Source organism: Pagrus pagrus (genome assembly GCF_965226575.1).
Source record: "Pagrus pagrus genome assembly, chromosome: 24".
Classification (NCBI taxonomy): Eukaryota; Metazoa; Chordata; class Actinopteri; order Spariformes; family Sparidae; genus Pagrus; species Pagrus pagrus.
Window position 1 is genome coordinate 6,315,836 of NC_140206.1, and position 19,966 is coordinate 6,335,801.

At 42.3% G+C, this 19,966-nt stretch overlaps 1 protein-coding gene and 1 long non-coding RNA gene across 12 annotated transcripts in view; one reads left to right on the forward strand and one right to left on the reverse strand.

The window, feature by feature from the left end:
* The window catches only part of spega (striated muscle enriched protein kinase a), a 59,317-nt gene that overhangs the window by 14,807 nt on the left and 24,544 nt on the right, over window positions 1-19,966 (forward strand). For 5 of the 10 annotated variants that reach the window (XM_084347346.1, XM_084347348.1, XM_084347349.1 and 2 more), the window contains 6 exons: window positions 11,276-11,374; window positions 14,692-14,842; window positions 15,991-16,776; window positions 16,966-17,390; window positions 18,747-18,893; window positions 19,513-19,695. In XM_084347346.1, the coding sequence (XP_084203472.1) occupies window positions 11,276-11,374; window positions 14,692-14,842; window positions 15,991-16,776; window positions 16,966-17,390; window positions 18,747-18,893; window positions 19,513-19,695 (1,791 nt within the window). Of the gene's footprint in view, window positions 1-5,371; window positions 5,884-8,755; window positions 8,799-9,445; window positions 9,746-11,275; window positions 11,375-14,691; window positions 14,843-15,990; window positions 16,777-16,965; window positions 17,391-18,746; window positions 18,894-19,512; window positions 19,696-19,966 lie in introns of those variants that run through there. The other 5 variants (XM_084347353.1, XM_084347351.1, XM_084347347.1 and 2 more) reach the window with 5 other exon arrangements.
* Window positions 1-19,966, reverse strand: part of LOC311253415 — a 48,535-nt gene that overhangs the window by 9,640 nt on the left and 18,929 nt on the right. The window contains exons 3-4 of one of the 2 annotated variants that reach the window (XR_014621680.1): window positions 18,770-18,899; window positions 14,855-14,940 (exon numbers count right to left, since the gene is read on the reverse strand). This is a non-coding gene — a long non-coding RNA (uncharacterized lncRNA). Of the gene's footprint in view, window positions 1-14,854; window positions 14,941-18,769; window positions 18,900-19,966 lie in introns of those variants that run through there. The other variant, XR_014621679.1, reaches the window with a different exon arrangement.

Sequence of the window (19,966 nt, forward strand, 5' to 3'; positions counted from 1 at the left end):
CTTTTACTCCATCGCTTGGTGACCCAAATGTAAGCAAAGGGGTCGTCCCACATCCCAAGTCCAGAGAACAAGATTTGAAATCAGACGCCCCTAAAACTGATGACAGGTGTTAAAATACATGGACAGCCAGCCATTTTTCATGCAAAATACCTGAAATTTAGATGGTATAAATTGGGACTTTTAAGGAAACATTGAAAATGAAATAACTTACATTTAAACTTTGATGATAAAAAGATATTTTAAAGTTATTAAAAATCTCATTAATTTAATGGACAAATGTGCTGCAGTTGAACCTTAAACCCATTTGTCTGCTCAGTCAGTGTCTGCTTTAGACCAAACATAGCACGGTGTTCCTGCTCTCGCCACTTCTTATTGACCTCGTCCTCCCGTCTGGACTGTCGGCCTACATTGGCATACTGATGCAGAGATAATCTATAGCCGCTTGATGATTTCACATTCTCTAAATGTTACGTTCAAGTGGATTAAGGATACAGTTCAATTAATTAGGTTCTCTATTCTCACGAGGCAGCTGAGGCAATATGTGAGGGTGAAGCCAACGCTGTTTCCCTGGTGTTTGGTCTGGCAGAGGGTGTGTTTGTGTTCCATCCCGCTGGTACACAGTCATTCACAGGAACCCTCAGGGATTTGGTCAGGATTAGGTGGTAGGATCGGGTTGCAGTGTGACTGTCAACATTGGCCACTGTCATTTGGGATTTCCAAACCAGCTCACCGTATGAACTGATCGACATATCGCCGTTAAGGTTTGCTTTTAAAGGCTTTTGGGTGACAAAATACAGAAGCATTAGCTTTATTATAGTTTTTCTCATTCGTTCAGGTTGATGGCTGCCAAGAGACAAATCTCCCATATACAGTAGGGTCAAAAAGTCTCAGACCACAAGTCCAAATACTACGATTTTGCCTTTGTTTCAATTGTAAAACTTTTTTTTTCCTTTTTTTTTTTAAATAACAACATGTACTTGAGCTTGCATGGACCCCTCAAGTTTGTGCAAAACCTGATTAATGATGGGACTTGTGGAGTCCATACCAGCTTCAGTGCAGCTAACCTTAGATTAACCGGTGTCATTTGTTTGTGACTGCGAGGTTCGTGGCTGAGGGAGGAGAGAATTTCAGAAAATCTATTTGGTATGCTACATTTTGCTTCAAGGACAGCATGCACATGAGCTGGCATGGACCACACAAGTTTGCGCAAACCTGATGACTCATGGAACTTGCAGAGTCCATACCAGCTTCAGTGCAGCTGACTGCGAGGTTAGCTAGCTCAATCGATGGCTAAGGAGGGAGAGAATTTCAGAATATCTTAACATTTGGTATGACCCCCTTTTGCTTCAAAGACAGCATGCACTCGAGCTGACATGGACCACACAAGTTTGCGCAAAACCTGATGCCTCATGGAACTTGTGGAGTCAGAATACTGTGTCTTCGTATTTGTTATCCCCCCTCTTTTGCTTTAAGGATAGCGTGCACTCGAGCTGGCATGGACCCCACAAGTTTGTGCAAAACTCATGGAACTTGTCTATACAACCTTGAGTGCAGCTGACCTGAGACTAATTGGTTTCAAGTTGGTTGTGACTGCCAGGTTAGCGGGCACAATCATTGGCTGAGGAAGGAGGCAAAACTATGGTGTTTCAAAGTGAAATATTTCTTTATTTATCGCAATATTGAACGATGCCGTTTCTCATTCTCAGATCATGCAGGCCTATTTATGTGCAGGTTTTTCTTGGGAGTGGTGGCAAATGTGATGTTAGACTCACATGATGTGGAAGGTTTGACAGGACTTGGTCTGCACTGAGAAAGAGAAACGGTGTGATCACAGTGTGATGTAACAGCAGCAGAATCTGTTATCCGTTGCAGAGAGATTATGCCAGACTTGCTGCTGATAAAGCTGTATGCCTGGAAGGCATCCATCAAGGCTGCTCCACAGAAAGCAGCCTCTGTCACAAAATCAATGGGTTTCCGTGAAGTCTGCTTACTCCGTTGTTGTTTTAGACTAATTAAACTATAGCATGCTCCGAATTTTATCTGCCCCAAAGTCTTTTTTAATGCTCATGATTTCAATTTTGAGATTGCAGGAGTCAGAATTTGCATCTGTGGGTCGGGCTGCTTCAACAGAGGCATTTAAATCCGACCCGGAATAAAAAAAAAAAAAAACAGTCTCTGTTTTGTTTGTACGGGCATGTCTGATGTCAAAAATGAGGATTTGCCGAAGGCAAAGTTGGTGTATATTGCCGTAGGATATTTTGGTCTCCTGAAGCATCAAACAAAAGCAGATTCAAAGCAAGATAAATGACATGCACCTATAAAATCTAATAATCTTCTCTTAATGGCTGATATTTTATGATATCACAGCCAGAGGTTGGTTGAAGCCGAGTCGTTTTGGCTTTTAGAGAGCAAACAAACAAAAAAACACTCATGAGAGATATTTCCAAGCAGCATGAAATGGACGCCTCACCGCCGTATCTGGCCCAGATGATGGTCATGGAATCTTGTATTATGATGGGCTTATTGATCCGGGGGCGTTTGAACTGTTACTTGGGGGTGTATCCCGTATCACGCATAAAGCATCGGTATTGATCGCTGCACTTTCTGCCGGAGCAAGTGCCTCTCACCGGTGATGGATGGAGGAGGAGTGCGAGGCGGGCGAGGGTGAAGAGAGGGAGGTTTGTTAAAATAACAATTGCGAACTGCGGTCCACTGAATCTAGGACGACTATTTAAATTGAAATCTACTTCTGATTGCCTTTAAAAAAAAAATACCACTTGAAGCTGGGTGATTATCATTTAGAAAGAAGTAATGACCTGAATAACTCCTGATTCATGGCAGGAGTAAATCTCACATATTGATCCGGTGTTTACAAGGCCGTCAACATTAACATGCCTCACTTACCAACACTAAAAAGCACATTGTTAGAAGAGCTAAGCTGAAATGTGGACGAGGATTCATGGAGCTCTGGGTCCATCTGTAATTATTTCTAGATTCATTAGATGGAGGTGGTGTGGAGAGCACAGGTGTGTCTGGAAGAACAATTAACGTGTGTCAGAGTGTGTATTTGAGCCCAAGATGGAGACTGAGGGGGTCGGCGGAGGAGGGAGGTGGACGGGTGGTGGGAAGCGGTTACATATTCTCGTCACGTTTGCTCAACAAATCAGACTTCCAGGAGGAGAGTGTTCCTTCATATCTTCTTTGTCTGATTTATTCAGTAGAGACAGTAGTAGTATATCAATAATAATTCAGCGAGAGGAGCAAACCTTTTAGTTCTGCTTCGCTGAAACGTGCCAGATTTGTGCCGCTAATGTAATAAACCTCAAACAGCTCCCATCAATGTTTTAGATCCGCTATTGATTAAACGACTACATGTAATGTGAAAGGTGTTACTTTAAGTGACAAAGCAGACATTTTGAGTCGTTGAAGCAGAACGAGCACAGGCGGAAATTTATAATATTGTTGATGGCTGCATTCCATTTAGGTTAGCGAGCATCAGGGCATTGTGCATGCCGACATACTGGCACGGCTTGACAACAGCACCACAGTAACCACCAAGCGATACCAAATGTAGCTGCTGGTAGCTAGTTAGCACCGTTGGCTGTGCAGTTAGCAGTCCCAACTGGGAGCTGAGAGTTGTATTGCAAGACAATATGTGCTTAGGCTAGCTGGTTAGCATGCATACCATAACTCTTACATTTTCCCATCAGCTATACTGGGTTTTTTAGTGTCTTTCAGCTCATTGTTTTAATGCAACAAATTGGGGTTTCGCCCCAAAAAAAAAAAGCCAAAATAAATCGAGCAAATGCTAATTGCCTAGCATGTAATGGCAAACAGGCAAAGTTAGCAACAAGCAGGTGAATATTTTGGAGCATTTAGCAACTAAAGAGGCAGATTTTTCCCTCCAGAGTTGATGGAGACCCAATGAAACCAATGAAACCAGAAAATAAACCATATTTGACCTGACTATTTGTAGCATCTGCTACCCAACCGCCAGAATAAATGTTCACAGAAACCACAGATATGCTGAAAGATTTCTTTAGGTTACAACTTAATATTTTTAATTTCATTTTGTCCGTTGTTCTGATGGTGTGATGAGGTTTAGGCAAAAAAGAGACTTGATTAGGGTAAGGGAAAGATCATGTCTTGGCTTAAAGTACCTGTTTTAGTTACCAAAAATACAGCATTGGAGCGTGACTTCTCATCGAAAAATATCTGTTTTTTGTTGCCATAAAGACAGCTTGAAAAAGTCCCGAGTCTCCTTTAAAAATAAATAAATATCAAGCAGTTTCATACTTACAAATGTTGAAACACAGTCTTGAATGGCGGTCAGGGGCTTGGCAGCCTTCTCGCCTGTAACTCTACCACCACAAAAGTCAGATCATAAACATGTCATGTGATCGTGACATGAAAGTGAATATGTCATGTCTGACACATACAAATGTGAGCGTAGTGGTTTGCAGACACATTAACTTCCGACATTTCGTTAATGTTGCTCTGTGAAAGCTGTGATGTGCAAATAATCGACTGCTTGCTAACAGGTGACAATATGTTCTACTGCCCCCCAGTGGCCAAAAATCAATGAATACAGCTTTAATTGGCAAAAATCTATTTGACTACTTCTGTATTTAGTAATCACTTAGGTCATTTATTAAGCCTGCAGATTTCCTTTGTAGTATCGTACGTCTTTTTTTTCTTTGCTCTGACCTGCCAAGAGACTACAGACGCGAATCTGTTTGAGCAGTACACTGTCCCTTTTTAAATAAATCAAATAATGACATCCAAAGCGACTTACAGTAATTCATACACAGGGTTAGGGTTAGTAACATGCATCACGGTGTAATCCAGGTGGGGAAACGCGTGTTTGCTCTTCCAGGCCAAATAGCCATTGGCTGCTCGAGGCTGTTGCTACCTTGACCCCTATCACTGGTTAAAGCTAACAGACATGGAATATGGATACATAATTGATGGCTTATGGGTTTTGCTGAGGGCTGCTACCTTGCTGAGAGGAAAACAAAGAAAACAGGAGAATGGAGGTAGAGTGTTGTAAGAAGGAAATCAGGAGGGTTGCTCATATTTATCATTCTTAGAGGATACATTTCAACCCTGATCACCCTTCCCCCCTCTTTCATCCCCTCTATCCTGTCATCTATCCCTCTTCCTTTCTCTCTCTGTTCCTCCTCTGCTTTGCCTCCTCCCTCGTGAATCGTTCTCTCGCCTCCTCTCCTCTTTGTCTGTTTCCTTCTCCCCCCCCCTTTTTGACTTTTTTCCTTTGCCCCAATCTCGCTCGTGAAAAAGATAAATAAAAGTCAAGATGCTCTCTTAAAGCCGGTTGTTTTCTTCCTCATTTCCCCCCATCCTCCTCCTCCTCCTCTCATCACCGCAATCAAGACCAACACACCCCCTCTGCTCTGACTTCCCACCCCCACCTCCTCTTGCTCTGCTCTCGACTGAAGCAGCAGAGGTAGGGGTGGGGGGGAGATCGGACGAACCAGCTGAGAATTGCCCCTCTGAAGGCGACGCTCTACGTCAGAGAGGGACGCGGTTCACATCAGCGGATACACACTCAGACACAAAGACACCTGGCTCCGGCTTATTTGCATCCTCTCTCGCTCTTTTCTCCCCGTCTTGCTGCCAGACTGGAGAGTAAACACACCCACGCACAAAAGGCGGCTGAATCCCGCTTATGAATCTTGATTTTTTTTTCCTTCTTCTTCTCCTTCTCCCACCCTCTGTTTTTTTTTGGGTCGTTCATGCCACACCCTGGGCTTATTCGGGTTGTGGGGATGCTTTTGTGAGCCCATGCCACAGGTAATCTCGCATGCTTGACAGGAAGCGCTACTTGCAGAGATGAAGAAAATCTGGTCCAAGAAGAGATTTCAGGTGAGTTTGCTCCTTTTTGGAAGGAAATGATGGTGTTTACGAAAGCTGGATTCTAGTTGTTTTTCATGGAGAATAGTAGGTTTTTACATATTTGGATGTCATGCCACACCCTTTAACTGATAATTTAACGCAAATGTGTTGATTTGTAACAGATAAAAGTGGTAAAAGAAACATTTTGAGGGGGAATACATTCATTAAAACCTAGCACCACTGTTCAGGGAAAATGGGAAAAGACAGGAGAGGTGACGCTTGCTGTTCTCCGCCTTTGTTTTCTATTATCTGTCGGCAAACTGAGGACAAATCAGGACAGCGTAACAAAGAAAGTCAGCTGAGGAAAACTCTGGGTTGCCAGGTAGAGAAATGTATTTTAGTGCAGTGAAAGACCCTCACACTGACACCCTAAAAGGGCTCAATAATCCCCTTTCACGTCCTCAAACTGTCCAAATCTCCTCTGCGCCTTTGTGCACATTCTCGCGAAATATGCATCCCTCCTTGGCCGTCGTGACAGTTTTGTTACACGATAAATAATTCTTATAACAGGTTTCACAAATTGGGAGCAGATGAAAAGTGTGTCAGTAGGCTACGCTCCGTGGAGACATGAGAATCAGGCCAGCCAGTCACAGGGGCTGCGAAGTGAGCAGGGGCGCAGGATAAAGCGGATTTCTGACGCTCGCTTTGCCTCCTCTGAATTCTGCATCAATATCAGACCCCCGAGACTCGTCCTTTTGCTTCCAGAAGCAGATTTGTGTGAATAATGCTGCGAGGATTTGGATTACATCCATAGAAATATTTTTCTGAAGTATTCGCCAAATGCTGCCTGTTCAAAAGGATGCCATTTGCGGCTGGGTTCCGCTGATATGATTGCCTCGAGGCCACAACAATGGAGATCACGACAAACGATGGAAGCTTCCAGTGGAGTCTGTCAAACAGCAGTTACCACCAGGCAACAGTTAATCAAATTGCCTGACACGAAGACATTAACCAATGGGGAGTGCGCTGCAAACGCCGGGGAGGGAAATGAGTGTGAAATGAGTCATTTCACTTTGCACTTCTGCTACTTTTGCTTCCCATTCGCTGCAAAGCCGTGAGTCATTGTGAGGAGCTCTCCTCGGTGCTGATTGACAGACAGACTGTCCAAGAAGCACTTTTGCCAAGTGCTTTATCAGCAAGGGACACTTTCTCAAACATGGCCTCGAGAGTTAGTCAGATATTTTTCGTTTTAGACATGGCTGAGCGACGATTCGCTATCATTTTTCAACTCTCCTCGAATCAAATCTGGGCATAAAAGAGATCATATCGTGTTAAAGTTTCTTCACTAGATTAATGTTTTCAAGCAAAATTTAATTAAAAACTAGAATGGCACTCTAGAGGGCATAACTCCACCAAGGCCCAACAGTCTCCTTTAATTGAATCAAGCCTAATCCAATGTCGTTACTATAGCAGCTGAGGACCGTCCATGAAAACAGATTTAAATCCGCTAGATGTGGATTTGTATTTGGAGCCACATCAAATTGTACCCACTAGATACCAGCAACCTAATTACACTAGATCTTTTTCATCTGGAACCCTGCAAAATCAACTAAAATAAGCCCCTATCTCACAATGAAAAAATTCCTGGATCTGCACCAAACGTTAAAGGGGTCTATTCTGGGCTGAGACCTATCCTCCATCCAAGTTTTGTGGAAATCCGTTCAGTAGTTTTTGTGTAATCCTGTTCACAAACCAACAAACCAACCAAAAAATGCACACCGGTTTATTGAAGGGTTTTTGGCACATAACTGAGAAGTTTTGTCTGATGTGATTCTGAAGTTTACCACATTAAATATCAGTTGAGTGTAGAACCTGCAAGCGACAATCATTTGTGAAACCACCTAGTGTAGATTGCTTTCGTGAAATGGGCCCCTTGATAGGACTTTAAAGCTTATATATAATCTTATTTTATTAGATGTCTAGTTCCACTCACCAGCTTTTATTGGGCTCTGAACTGGAAGTCAAAACAACTGAAGAAACCTCTTGAGGGCTAAACATAAAGCTCCAAACATGATTTGACCTCTAAATTGTGTTTATTTCATCACACACACTCAAAGAATCTGAATCTTTCACTTTTTATGATATGCAGCGTTTCTTGCCATAAACATTGTTTGTATTATGACATTTTATCATTATACCTAAAGTAGGACTGGGCAATCGGAAGTTAGCATGCTAACCAGCTAGTTTGCTAAAAAAACCTGCTTTCTCCCAGCAGTCCAAAGGTCCAGTGCTAGCGGTGTAAACACCAACACTCACAATGTAGTTTGGCTAGCTGCACGGCTAACTGAACTAACAAGCTAACAGCAGCTACAAACAGAATACAATTAGCAGCAGTTAGCAGGTAAGGTGCTGTACATATTGCACCTTTATATCTCCATATTTCAAAATTTCCGCAAAAACATTTCATAAATGCTAGAACTTGGCGACAAAATCAAATATCATGATAATTTTCACCAAATACCTCGATATTGATATTCCAACAATATTTTAGGGATGATTATTGGCACTTTCACAAATAATAACGCAATGAGATTCTTGTTGAATAATCATCAATATTGTCGATATAATTGTGGGTAAAACCAAGTATGCAGCCTTTAAAACCAGAAAAAGACAACACCTGCGCCATATCACGATATCCAAAACATTTCTTCCTACATAAATGTGATTTTTAACCAAATTCTCGCACAAATCTCTCATACTGAAAGTAAAAACATCGCGCTACTTTCACACTTTTATGCGACAACGACAGTACTTTTGTGTTTGCACTCTGGTGTTTTGTGTAAAACAGACTCAGGTGGTGTTTACTGTTAAATAATGCATTGTGCTCTGTATCTTGTTTCAGAGAACTGGGCATTCCACACGGACTTTTGGCAGATTTACCCATGGTGTGTTGTCAGTATGAGCTTTAAACCAATTCTACCATCTTACATATTGTTTTCTTTTCTGTAAAAAAAAAAAAAAAAAAAAAATGTTACCTACTGCAGCCTTTTCCTGTTTCTGCTTGTGCTCCACTTTGATTTACTCCTCTAATAACCCTTTTATGTATGAAAGCTGCTGTTGTAGAACATCTGTATTGCTGTAGTGTTACTTTTATGCTTTTACTGCTTGACTGCTTACAACAAAGAGTGGGTTTTATTATTGTACATCCACCCCCTCAAAGCAATATTTTTGTAATCACGCCGTTGCCTCTCACTGCACAAAATCCTGGAGTGAATAATGTCTGGCCTCGATGATTTACGGTCGAATATTTGGCCGTATTCGTGCAATCCATGATCGAAGCCAAACCAGAGGCTCGCTGTACTCCACTCCAAATCATATTTGCATTACAACACAAGCTGAAATATATTCCCTCATAATTACATTGCCGAGTCGATTCCCCCCCCCTTGCCTGGTGTGCGAGCCATTTAACTTCATTCGATACAGCCGGGTGGATCTACATACCCACACCCAGGAAGATACATGCACACATGCTGCTAGCAATGTAATGAGTTAATGGTGATTGTTCATGTTACACTGGCTTTCTTATCATTAGGCGGAACCTTCTGGAATTATCTAATCAGGATCTGACTTGATGTTGAGGCGCAATGAGGTGCAACCCATTTTGTGGTTGTCGTCCTCCTCCTCCTCCTTCACGAGCTCTCTAACCAGTAAACATATCTGTCAGCCACCCAGCAGTTTGGCTGGTGATTTTAGACTCTAATGGGTACGAAGAGGATTGGTCGTGTGGGTGAGAGAGATGCTGGTTTCCATAGTAACGGTGCTCTCCCGTCTGCCCTCTCTTGCTGCCACTATGGAAGCGAAGTTTTCCGCTCCTGCCGAAAGCAAAGCTATGGTAAACCTGCCTGTCTTGATTTATCTTCAGTTGATTTATTTATTTATTTTAAACATCTTTCCATCCGTTCCTCTCCGACTTCGTCTGTTCATCCTGCTGATGTAATGTGATCTCAGCCACAGAGCTGCTGCGGCTTCAGGCAGTTTGTTTTCGACAGTGTCTGTGGTTTCTGTTTCTCCGTCCTTTTTTTTTTCCCTTTATTGTGTCTATTTTTTTGTTTTTTTTTATAGATCAGATCCCTCGAGAAATTGCCTCATAATATTTTATTTGTCTGCACTGCCACCACAACCCTATATTTGTCTCCTCTTTATGCTTTTGAATGTTTCTTATTAAATCGAGACCACAGTCGAATGAATATAGTCAATCTGTCTTTTTGTTGGCACGTTACATTTTTGTGGTTTGAGTTTCTGTGACTGTCATTCTCTAAATGTTTTGTCATTTTCAAGTGTTAGTTCCTGCTGTTTCATTCATACTGATCCTTTGAAAAGGTCGACCAGGGGGTCGGTTACGAATAACTTATTTCCCTGTCGTTTTAAACTGAAGTTCAAACTTAGACTAGTCGACTAAAAGTGAGAAGATATTTTTAAAAAGTCCAAATTTTGCACAATTTTGATCTATAGTGTGTAGGAGTGTTTGACACCTTATATTAACTTAAATAAATAGCATGTTAAAGTACAGTAATGATGTTTAAGTATCGTTGTGTTGCAGAGATATCTACAGAAGTTAGCATGCTAACCAGCTAGCCTGGGCCCAAAGCTCCTGTGCTAGCAGGGTCACCAACACTCCCCAAGATCCCCGGAAACAAACTAAACACATTGTATAGTACAGTGGAAGTACAGTACTTGTGTAAAAGTATTTAGTTACATAACGTCACTGCCGAGTGCCATCTTGTTTGTTTATATCAGAGCGATGGCAGACATCTTTACAGCCGATGCCTCCAAAACACAACGCATACAACGTTATGTTTGATTTTAAGGGTGAACTGTCCCTTTAAAACCAGCTTTTCTGGCATCTTTCAATATCCTGACTATTTTGTGCTTTTTTTGGATTAAATCTTCTTTGGTTAAGAGGCACTGTGATCTCAACAGGGGTCATATTGATATAATTTTTAAATCCAATAAAGTAAATATAAAAAGGAACACAGCAGTCAGCCTCAATAAAGAAAATAAGCTCAGTCTGTTTTGATGCCAAAGTCAAACGGCTGCAGACCCGAGCAAAGAGCATCTATACATACCCCTCCCCTCCATGTAGCGGCCATGTATTTTTATAAGCCACAGCTGGCTTCATGTCACGCTCCAGCCTCAGCACATTTATTTCACTCCGGGGGCTCTCCGCGGCTCTTTTCAAGGACCCATCAAACTCTGCGCCCGCTAAGTCAATGTGAAATGTCATTTTCTCCGGGACCCTGTTGTTGCTTTCGACCTCCTCTTCTCCTCCACCACCACCTCTGTTTTTCTGTTTCCTTACTCTTTTCCACTTCTTCTTCTTTCTCCACCTTAACTCACCTTGTTTCACATCTCTTAATTGCAGACTCTGAGACCACAGAGGATGAGACCACTGAACCTCAGATGGAAACCAAAGAAGGGCCCGGGAGGCACCATGACAAGGCTGGACGGAGAGGACCTGCAGGTACTACAATCTCGAATCTTGCTGAGGTTTAAGCACTTTCTAGATCAGCTCTTCACAACTGACATTTCAGCTTTTTTTACTCTTTAAATGTACATTTTTAAAGTTGCAATACTTGCAGAAGATTATGCAGCACGCACATATTCAGTGGTTCTTTAAACAGTATTTATGATGTGATCTTCAGTCTGATTGACTGCAGCACCAACGTCGCTGCCAAAAGCACACTTCTACAAAATTATGATTCAATGCGGATTGATGGATTTAATGGAGGCTTGTTATCAGCTTGGCCCAAGACGTGCATTGGATAAAATCCGATATGGCAGAATGCTCGATGGCGTGATGCAACAGAGTGACACACTGCCCCAGTTTCCAGCAGGGAACCTGTCTAAGGTCTGGATCTCACTGTCGGGGCTCCACAGGGAACACACAGCCCAGAAAACTGAGGCTGCTTCTTTTGGATAAATGATGTTAAAGCTAATGGCAGCAATTATTCTACGATACTGTGTGCTCTTGCTTTGCCAGAATTCAATTAGGAAATAAATGTAGCGCCAGGATGGAGCTACAGTACATTCAGTAAGTGGATATTAAGATATACTTGCTTAAGATTAGTTGTTATAGGAGACTGTTTTTTGCTGGATTGCATTTCTACACCAGGTTTTGAGAGCTGAAAGCTATTTTATCGGTCAAAGGTGGCAGGGTCCGCCAAATATAAACAAAGTAAACAGTATAGAATTGTGTTGTCCTTTGAGGTCAGCTTGTTCATTCAGTTTTTATCAGTCATGAGAACAAAGAGTTTGTTTATTTAGTTTGTTTAGATCTTTCTCTTCTAATTAAAATTTCTTCTCCAAAACTACGTAGTGCACCTTTAATACAGACATCAAACACAGACATTACAGAAGTCTCACATCTGAGAAGCAGTAACCAGTGGATGTTTGGTATTTTTACTGGATAAACAACTAAAAATATTAAGATTATTAAGGAGTCGGGGCTCGATACGTGGAAGAGCAGTTTGTAAGAGCTAACTTACAGCTTAGATGTGCTTTAAAGCCATTTGTTTTAGCAAAACAGGCTTTTACTTGAGATACTGCAGGTCAAGAACAGGCTATTTAATTTGGTTAAAGGCAAATCAGATCAAGCCTAAAGAAAACTTGTGATCTCGTCACGCAAATGTCTAAAAATGAAAATGTTAAAAGGATTTCATCATCTCGAGTGGCAGATGTTAACCCTCGATCTTTTCCCTGTATAGAAAAGATTCCCTGAAATACTCCTCACTAATTTGCTAAAGTGGTGTTGGTGCATTGGCGTCACAGAAGCTGCCTGCCCTCCTCACCAGCCTCTCCTAACCAGGCAACAGGATGTCTGAATATAGATCCGAAATATTGACACCCTTCTCCTGAACCACAGAGAAAGTTTATATTCTTTCCCTCGCTTGTGCACAGTGTTTGCACTGTAAGATTTCGTGTCGGCGGGCTGACTACGCCCTCATCACGTCCCTCTAGAGACGAGCAACAACGGGAAAAAAAAGAAAGAGAATATCAAATGAGGGAGGGATGAGGTGATACATCATTTGTTCTCTTCAAGGAGCAGATTCTGGTTGCCTCAGCTGCATACAGAAATTAGAGATGCATTTCCTGCCTTCTGCAGAAGACTTGCTGACACGTACGAGGCAGGATTGTTTGTGAAAATGACCCTCCATTAGCTTCAACACCAAGCACTAAAAGCCTAAAATGAAAGGTGAAGGTGACCCAATTGCCTCACAAGCAAATGGCAACAGCGTTTTGAAGCTCAATATGTCAAGCCCTTGTGATATTTTCCTGTTTTCCCGATTGTGGCGCTGAGTCAGTACCATTTCTGATTGCAGCGCGAGTCTGTCGTTTTATATCCTCGACACCATCGGCGCTTCAAGGTTTCTGTCGTTAGGCCGAGATGCTGACTGCTCCGTCTTTTTGCTGCCCCAAGCAGTCCTGTCTCCGTTGCTCATCACTAAAATGTCAATCATTACCTGATTTGCGATGGGGGAGGACCTCTTTAAGTGGCGCACGCTGCCCCGCGACGTCGCTCCTCCACTTTCTGTTTCATTTCCTGTTTTCAAGCAATCAATAGACTCTTAATCCCGACTTCTAATGATGTTCCTGCCCTCCGTTTTACGTCAGCATCAGTTTCTACCAGCTCAGGATTCTTGCTCCTCGGATTGATGAATCTTTTAGTTAATTAATTAATCTTTTTACAGACTTTTCAGACATTTAAACAAAATACAAGCCTTGATAATCTGCGCTTTTTTAATACATGCTATGCCTACAACATAAAATACAGCAGAAAGCTTAATTGTTACAAAAATGATATTAACTCGACAAAAGGTTTGACATTAACGATAATAGAGTGAAAATGATTAATTAAATAAATCTGACATTTAATCAACCTTTCATTTAACATTATTGAAACGTTCTCTGGAATTCAAGTCAGGTTTATCTTTCTCTCACCGTCTGGTGATATTTCCTAAGAGCAAAACCAACACCGAAGCACTGCCTGTGCAGACAAAGCCCTGTGGCTTACTCCTCTGTGCCACAGAGCTCCATTGTTGTCCAAAACTGATTAAAAACGCATCAATTAGCCAAACTGTTTCACTGGGTGTTCCTTAATTACAACGAACACAGGCACTGTAGTTTATTTTGAGTCAATCCCAGATATAGTACAACATCCTGCTGCTGTAATTACTCATTAGACTACTAAATGTGTATTCATCCACGGCTTAAAGTAGTCCTGAAAGGAGTCTAGTCTTCAGAAGGAACCAATGGGTGGTTCTACTGAGACCCCCTTTATATTCCAAGGGTCTCATCTAGAACCCAATGTTCAAACTGACTGTCTGAAGTGCGTTTGTCTTTACTGATGTCTTCTTTGACGATCGACGGGAAAACTGATGTTGACTCTCACGAAGTATGAAAAAAAAAATGTGACTTCAAAAGACGCGACTCTCGTAACACAGCATTGGATTCTCCTAACTCCTTATTTTTTTTTAAAGTATCGTGAAAACTGTGTCCTTGTTTCTCCGCAACGTGCAGCAGGTCATCAGTATCTATTTTCCTGAGCTGCCAGCGCAGTGGAGCGTGCAGCGCATGCTTGTCACCATCGTTTACAAAATGTTATCCTCCATCAGTTTGGATGCTCAGATTGATATCGTCAAACAGATTGATCTTGGTTTGGACAGCCCTGATCACATTGGTTTTTATTTGATTTATTCTTATATTTTTTAAAAACAAGCTTTACTTACAGCTGTGACGGATAACTATAATCAGGTCTTGTTTGTCTGCGTCTCTCTCCAGGTGAGGGAGGAGGGATGATGGACTATAACCCGGATGCTTCAGATCGCAGGGCGACCCTGCCCGGTGGCTATGACCCTGTGGTGGAGCGAGAGCTCCGCGCTCTGGGCTCCCGCCCTCCGGGGCCCCACTTGGACCCCACAAACCCAGCCAGGCAAGCCCTCGGAGGGGCTCCTGCCGAGGGGGCCCCCCCTGTCCGTCACCTGGGTGTGGAACCGCTGATCCGGGCGTCTCATGCTAACCTTGCGCGGCCTGTTCAAGGGTCAGAGGAAAGTGTTTCTGTAGGCAGCGACTACTATGGGAGCATGTTCAGCCTCTACAGAGGGAGAACATTTTCTATGCCGTTATAGCACATGGCATTTTAATTTTTAGGATACAAAACAAGAAAGACTGGCCACAAAACCCCAAATTGCAAAGAAAACTGACACATAAGACAAGACATTATATCCTCCATGAACCCAACTCGCAAAAATTGTACTTCATGTGTTATAAGTTACAAAGTGATTCATTTTTTTCTACTCTTATTTCATATATTCAGCCATTTTTCATACATGTTTATTTTGATATCACGCTTTCCTTTGACTCTGTTTTTATTGCTGTGAGTGTGGTTTGGTTTTAAGCTAACAAGTCTTAAGCTAACAAAATGTATTTCTTATAGCCATTTAAGAAGACAAAATGGTACAATCTGCTAACATGTATTATTCAGCACTTTCTGAAAACTGTGATTACTCTTTTTAGTCACTGCATGTTTTGTAGAGCGTCCCCTCACTTTTGGATTAACACCATATCTTTATCGGTTTGCTGTGGCATGCATGGGTTGCTGGCTTTGATCCGAGCTAATATTAGCATGAATTTTCTCACAAATTATTGATCACAGGTTCTTTTTAGGCATGATGTTTTTTGTATTTTGAAGCAGGGGTATTTTTTCTGGCATTTTGTAAAAGTCCATGTTGTAAATCTGCAATTTTGTTGCTGCAACATGCCTAACATTTTCCAGTTATTGCTGTTTTTTAGAGTGTCTTCCACTTCACCACAGTTAGATTAAGTTCTTATAAAAAATCTTACATGTGGGCAATGTTGTTTTATTTCTATTCCTTTATCAGCCATTTCATTTTACACTATCATATATGTTGCTCTCTGAAAACGAGACACAAGGAGCACAGACAAAACACAAGGAACTCACTAATGAATATGAAACATAACACAAACACAATATGGAGGTACATCTGCTCCTTCCAACGCCTACAGCAACTACAGCTCTAACGTCACACCTCCATGTCCCCTCAATCCTCAACCCTCTAGGACTCAAACTGCTGTTGAATCACATGGGCCCTCCGCCCATGCCCCCCTGTCTTCTCCCCAGCCACCTCCCACCACACACAAAAATGGCATCAGTACCCCAAAGCAAGACCCGGATAAAACCAAACCTTCGGATCCCCAATCTTCTAAGACAGACCAGGCATCAAGTGTGGTCATGACGCCCAAACTGGCTCGTACGGCGCCAAAGATCTTCGACAAGGTGCGCGCTTTTGAGGAGCGAAGGGCTAGCGTGGACCTGCCAGGAGGAGTATCAGGACGAGCGGTTTCCTTCGACTCAGTTGACAGCGGAAAGAAGACAGGAGGCCCCGGCACGGCCCAGAAACGAATGGCGTTCAAGCAACGGGCCTCTTCTTTAGAGGACAAGACGAGCTACTCCCAGAGGGTCCAGAGCTACCAGAGCAAGTTCGCAGAGGAGCTTCAGAGGATCAAGAAACTTGTGGGGAAGCCAAGCTTGAAGAAGGCCTTCTCCACCGAGCAGCTGTCGCAGAAAGAGAGGGTGACCACGGGGAAACTAGAACCCATTCCTCCCCAGGTGGTTAAAAAGTTGGAGGCGAGGGAGCGAGCCGTGGAGGAGAGGGAAGGGAACATCCAAGGAAAAGGTCTGGGGAATCAGAGGGAAAACCCTGAGAAGGATAAGATGACACAGCCAGACTCGCAGGGGAAACCAGTGGATAGCACAGCAAAAATCTCTGTTACCATGGAGACAGCACCAGTACACCAGTTACCAGGACAACCATTGCCAACAGCCACAAGGACAAGCCTCACCAGGTTTGGAGAAAATCATCTTTATTGATGAATTTGTGTGTTTTTAAAATCTTTAAAAAACTATTTTTCTTCATTAGATTAGCCAATTTTTCCACAAATCTGGATACAAAATCAAGATCCGTTCTCCACTTCTTGAATATTTATATCACATTTGTCAGAATTACATAACAGTTTTCTTGTCTTTGCACACAGGGAAACCCTACAAAGCACTCCGGCAGCTGACAAAGACGCACATGTTCCCACGTCTCAGAAATCCTCCTTCAGAAATCTGGAGATGGATTCAAAGATGGACCGTAGATCACCAAGCCCGCATGGGAAGAGAGCGTCCCAAATAACTGTGAGGGAACCAGGGTCCCAGTATCCACCCAAGCCCCCCAGACTCACCCCATCGCCCACTCCTTCCATCAGCCCCCTCCTGAAAAGGAGGAAGGCGGAGGTGGGTCGGACATCTCCGGCCTTGAAATTAAACATCCCCACGATCCTGGTGGAGGATGAACCCATGGAGACAGAATGTGTCGCAGACAGGAGCACTGAGGGAAGCAAGACCAGGAGGAAGGATGGGAAAGTTCGAAAGAGCAAGACAGGCCGTGCTGTTCAACCCCGATCTCCAGAGGAAGGTAGGATGTATTTTATGGTGATTGCCTTTGTAAAAAAATCAAAGCAAGCAGCAGCTACTACAGATGGATGTTAAAGCCAATGCACAACTTTGTTATGAAGCAGTTCTCCGACTGGCCTCAGGCTGCTGGCTCCAAAAATACTAGGACTGCACCAAAGTCGCTGAGAAACTTCAAAGTGTTTCTTCTGTCCGTCTATTGGTATATTTGAGGTCATGTTTGCCTTGATTGACAGGTCTCTCGGGAAAGGCCACACCACAGTGGCTTGCTGCTTGCATGACCCAACCAAGGTCATTGTAGTTAAAGTGGCAACAGACAACATTTACCCTCTAGTGTTTCCAAGTGCTATTATTGTTGATGACGCTGTTGCAAAGATTGTTTCCGTTTTTTCTCACAGTCACAAATAACAACAACACGGGACAAAACATGAGTTTTTTCAATATGATAGTAATGGATCGCTTCATTTTCCCAGGTGACCAAAACTGTATGGTGATAGCGAGGTTTACAGGGAACCAACGTAAACACAGATGTTTTCATTATTCTACAGTCATTTTCAACATTAACTTCATGATGATACGATGACCTGAAACTTAAAACAATACAGGACATGTCTTTCGTTTTAGTCTTTCATTTGAGTAAGTCTTTTAGTCTAATACTAAATTAGTAATTATTATTAATTGATAACAGAAATAAAAACAATCATAAATGCAAAACTATAATTAGTCTGCTCTTAACTCTGAGCCTTTAATACTCTGTTACGTTGGCCATATTTGGGTTTTTCAATCCAAAGTGCCAACATCAAAGTATTTTTTTCTGGGTTGTGTGAACCAACTTCATTTAAGTATGTTAAGTAGTAATTTGGCTCCATTAGCCTCAGTGAGTGGTTCTCAACCTAGTGTCGGGTTGAGATACCCTGAGACTAAGGGGTCTTGATGATAATTATCTAAATTAGGGAAAGCATTTATTTTTTTCTTGATAGATTTTTACTTCAATATTGTTGTTATTTATTCTGTTATTACAGAAGAGGCACCAAGGTTATGGGGCTATACAACGGCATATTTTGAAATAGTTTAAAAGAACTACAACTTTTTTAAGGAACTACAACCAATGAACACAATAGGGCTAAAGATAAAAAGGTGATATGGATCAAAAATGTAGAACGTTTATCTATCATGTCCACTACGGAAATTTAATCCAATACACGGATTAGCTGCAGGGCCCAGACTCATTGATAGAATTCATTCCACATTAAGGATGCCAAAAAAAGAAACCAGCCCATGACTAATTTGGGGCTGACCCATTTAGGAAACCAGGTAACCGAGCATGCCGCCTCACATTAACCTGACCTGTCCTCTTCAGGGGGCTCATCTGATGACTCCTACCTGTCTGCTGATGAGGAGCCAGCTGAGGGCCCGAGGTTTGAGAGGCCTCTTGAGGACGTCACTGCATCAAGTGGCACTGAGGTCACGCTGAAATGCATCATCACTGGGAGTCCGCCACCTAAAGGTACAACTGAGAAGATGATAGAGTATTAATTATGAATGCTATTGGTTAAAATGAATTACAGAATAACAGTTTGTAGATTACATAGTAGATAATGATTCGTTACTGGAGGACAGACAGAGAGATAGTACGTTTATAAATTATGAGTAAATCATTACTTTATTAATACGTGTGAATCAACATACTGAACACTTCCTTCATGAGTCACTCTTGATGAACTGAGTGGAACAAACTAATGACTACTTATTAACAACTAATTACTTAATCGTTACTTACTCTTTTTGTGTACCTTAAATAATAGAGTAGTACCCTCTATAGACGCATTATTATTTTAAGATAAACAGCTCTGTAGCTTTTTCCCGCAATTCACTTTTTTCTTACTGACATAAATCCAGCGAGTAGTGACTTCTTGCAACAGGGAATGCAAAGATTTTTATTTCAGGAATTAAAATTGAATTGAAAATCTGCTCTCAATCCATCTTTGAAAAATTCAAGATGCTTTTCAATGATAACCAGTGAGCTCATCTTTGTAAGGTGGATAGTGCTATATCTGTTTTCCTGTGGGTGGTATTATTGGGTGTTTGTCATCTGTGTGAATGTGTTTTTTTCTCTGCCTCCTCAGTGACATGGAGGAAGAATAATGTAGAGATACGGAGCGATGCTTTCCATGTGGTTAAGGCCGATGGTGAGAGGCACAGTCTGGTGATAAAGCAGATGAGGCCGAACAACGCGGGGTCGTACTGCGTCACGGCTGTCAACGCAGCGGGCAGAGTCTCCTGCAGTGCCAGGCTTTATATCCAATCAGGTGAGATGAGGCCAGAGATGCGAGGATAGCCCTACATGCAGAGGGATTTGGATTTGATGTTGGAGTGGCACATTTACAAGCACGAAACACAAACATTTAAATGAAGACAGAGACGCTGAGGCACATGAAAACGATGCTCTCCCTTGAAATACATGTTGACTCACACGCAAACTCGCTTTAATCCACTGCCAGCCCTCCTCCGCCTGACATTCTGTCTTAATGACTACAAAGGCCTGCTGGAGCTCAGCATCCCGACCGGGGGCTCCTCGCA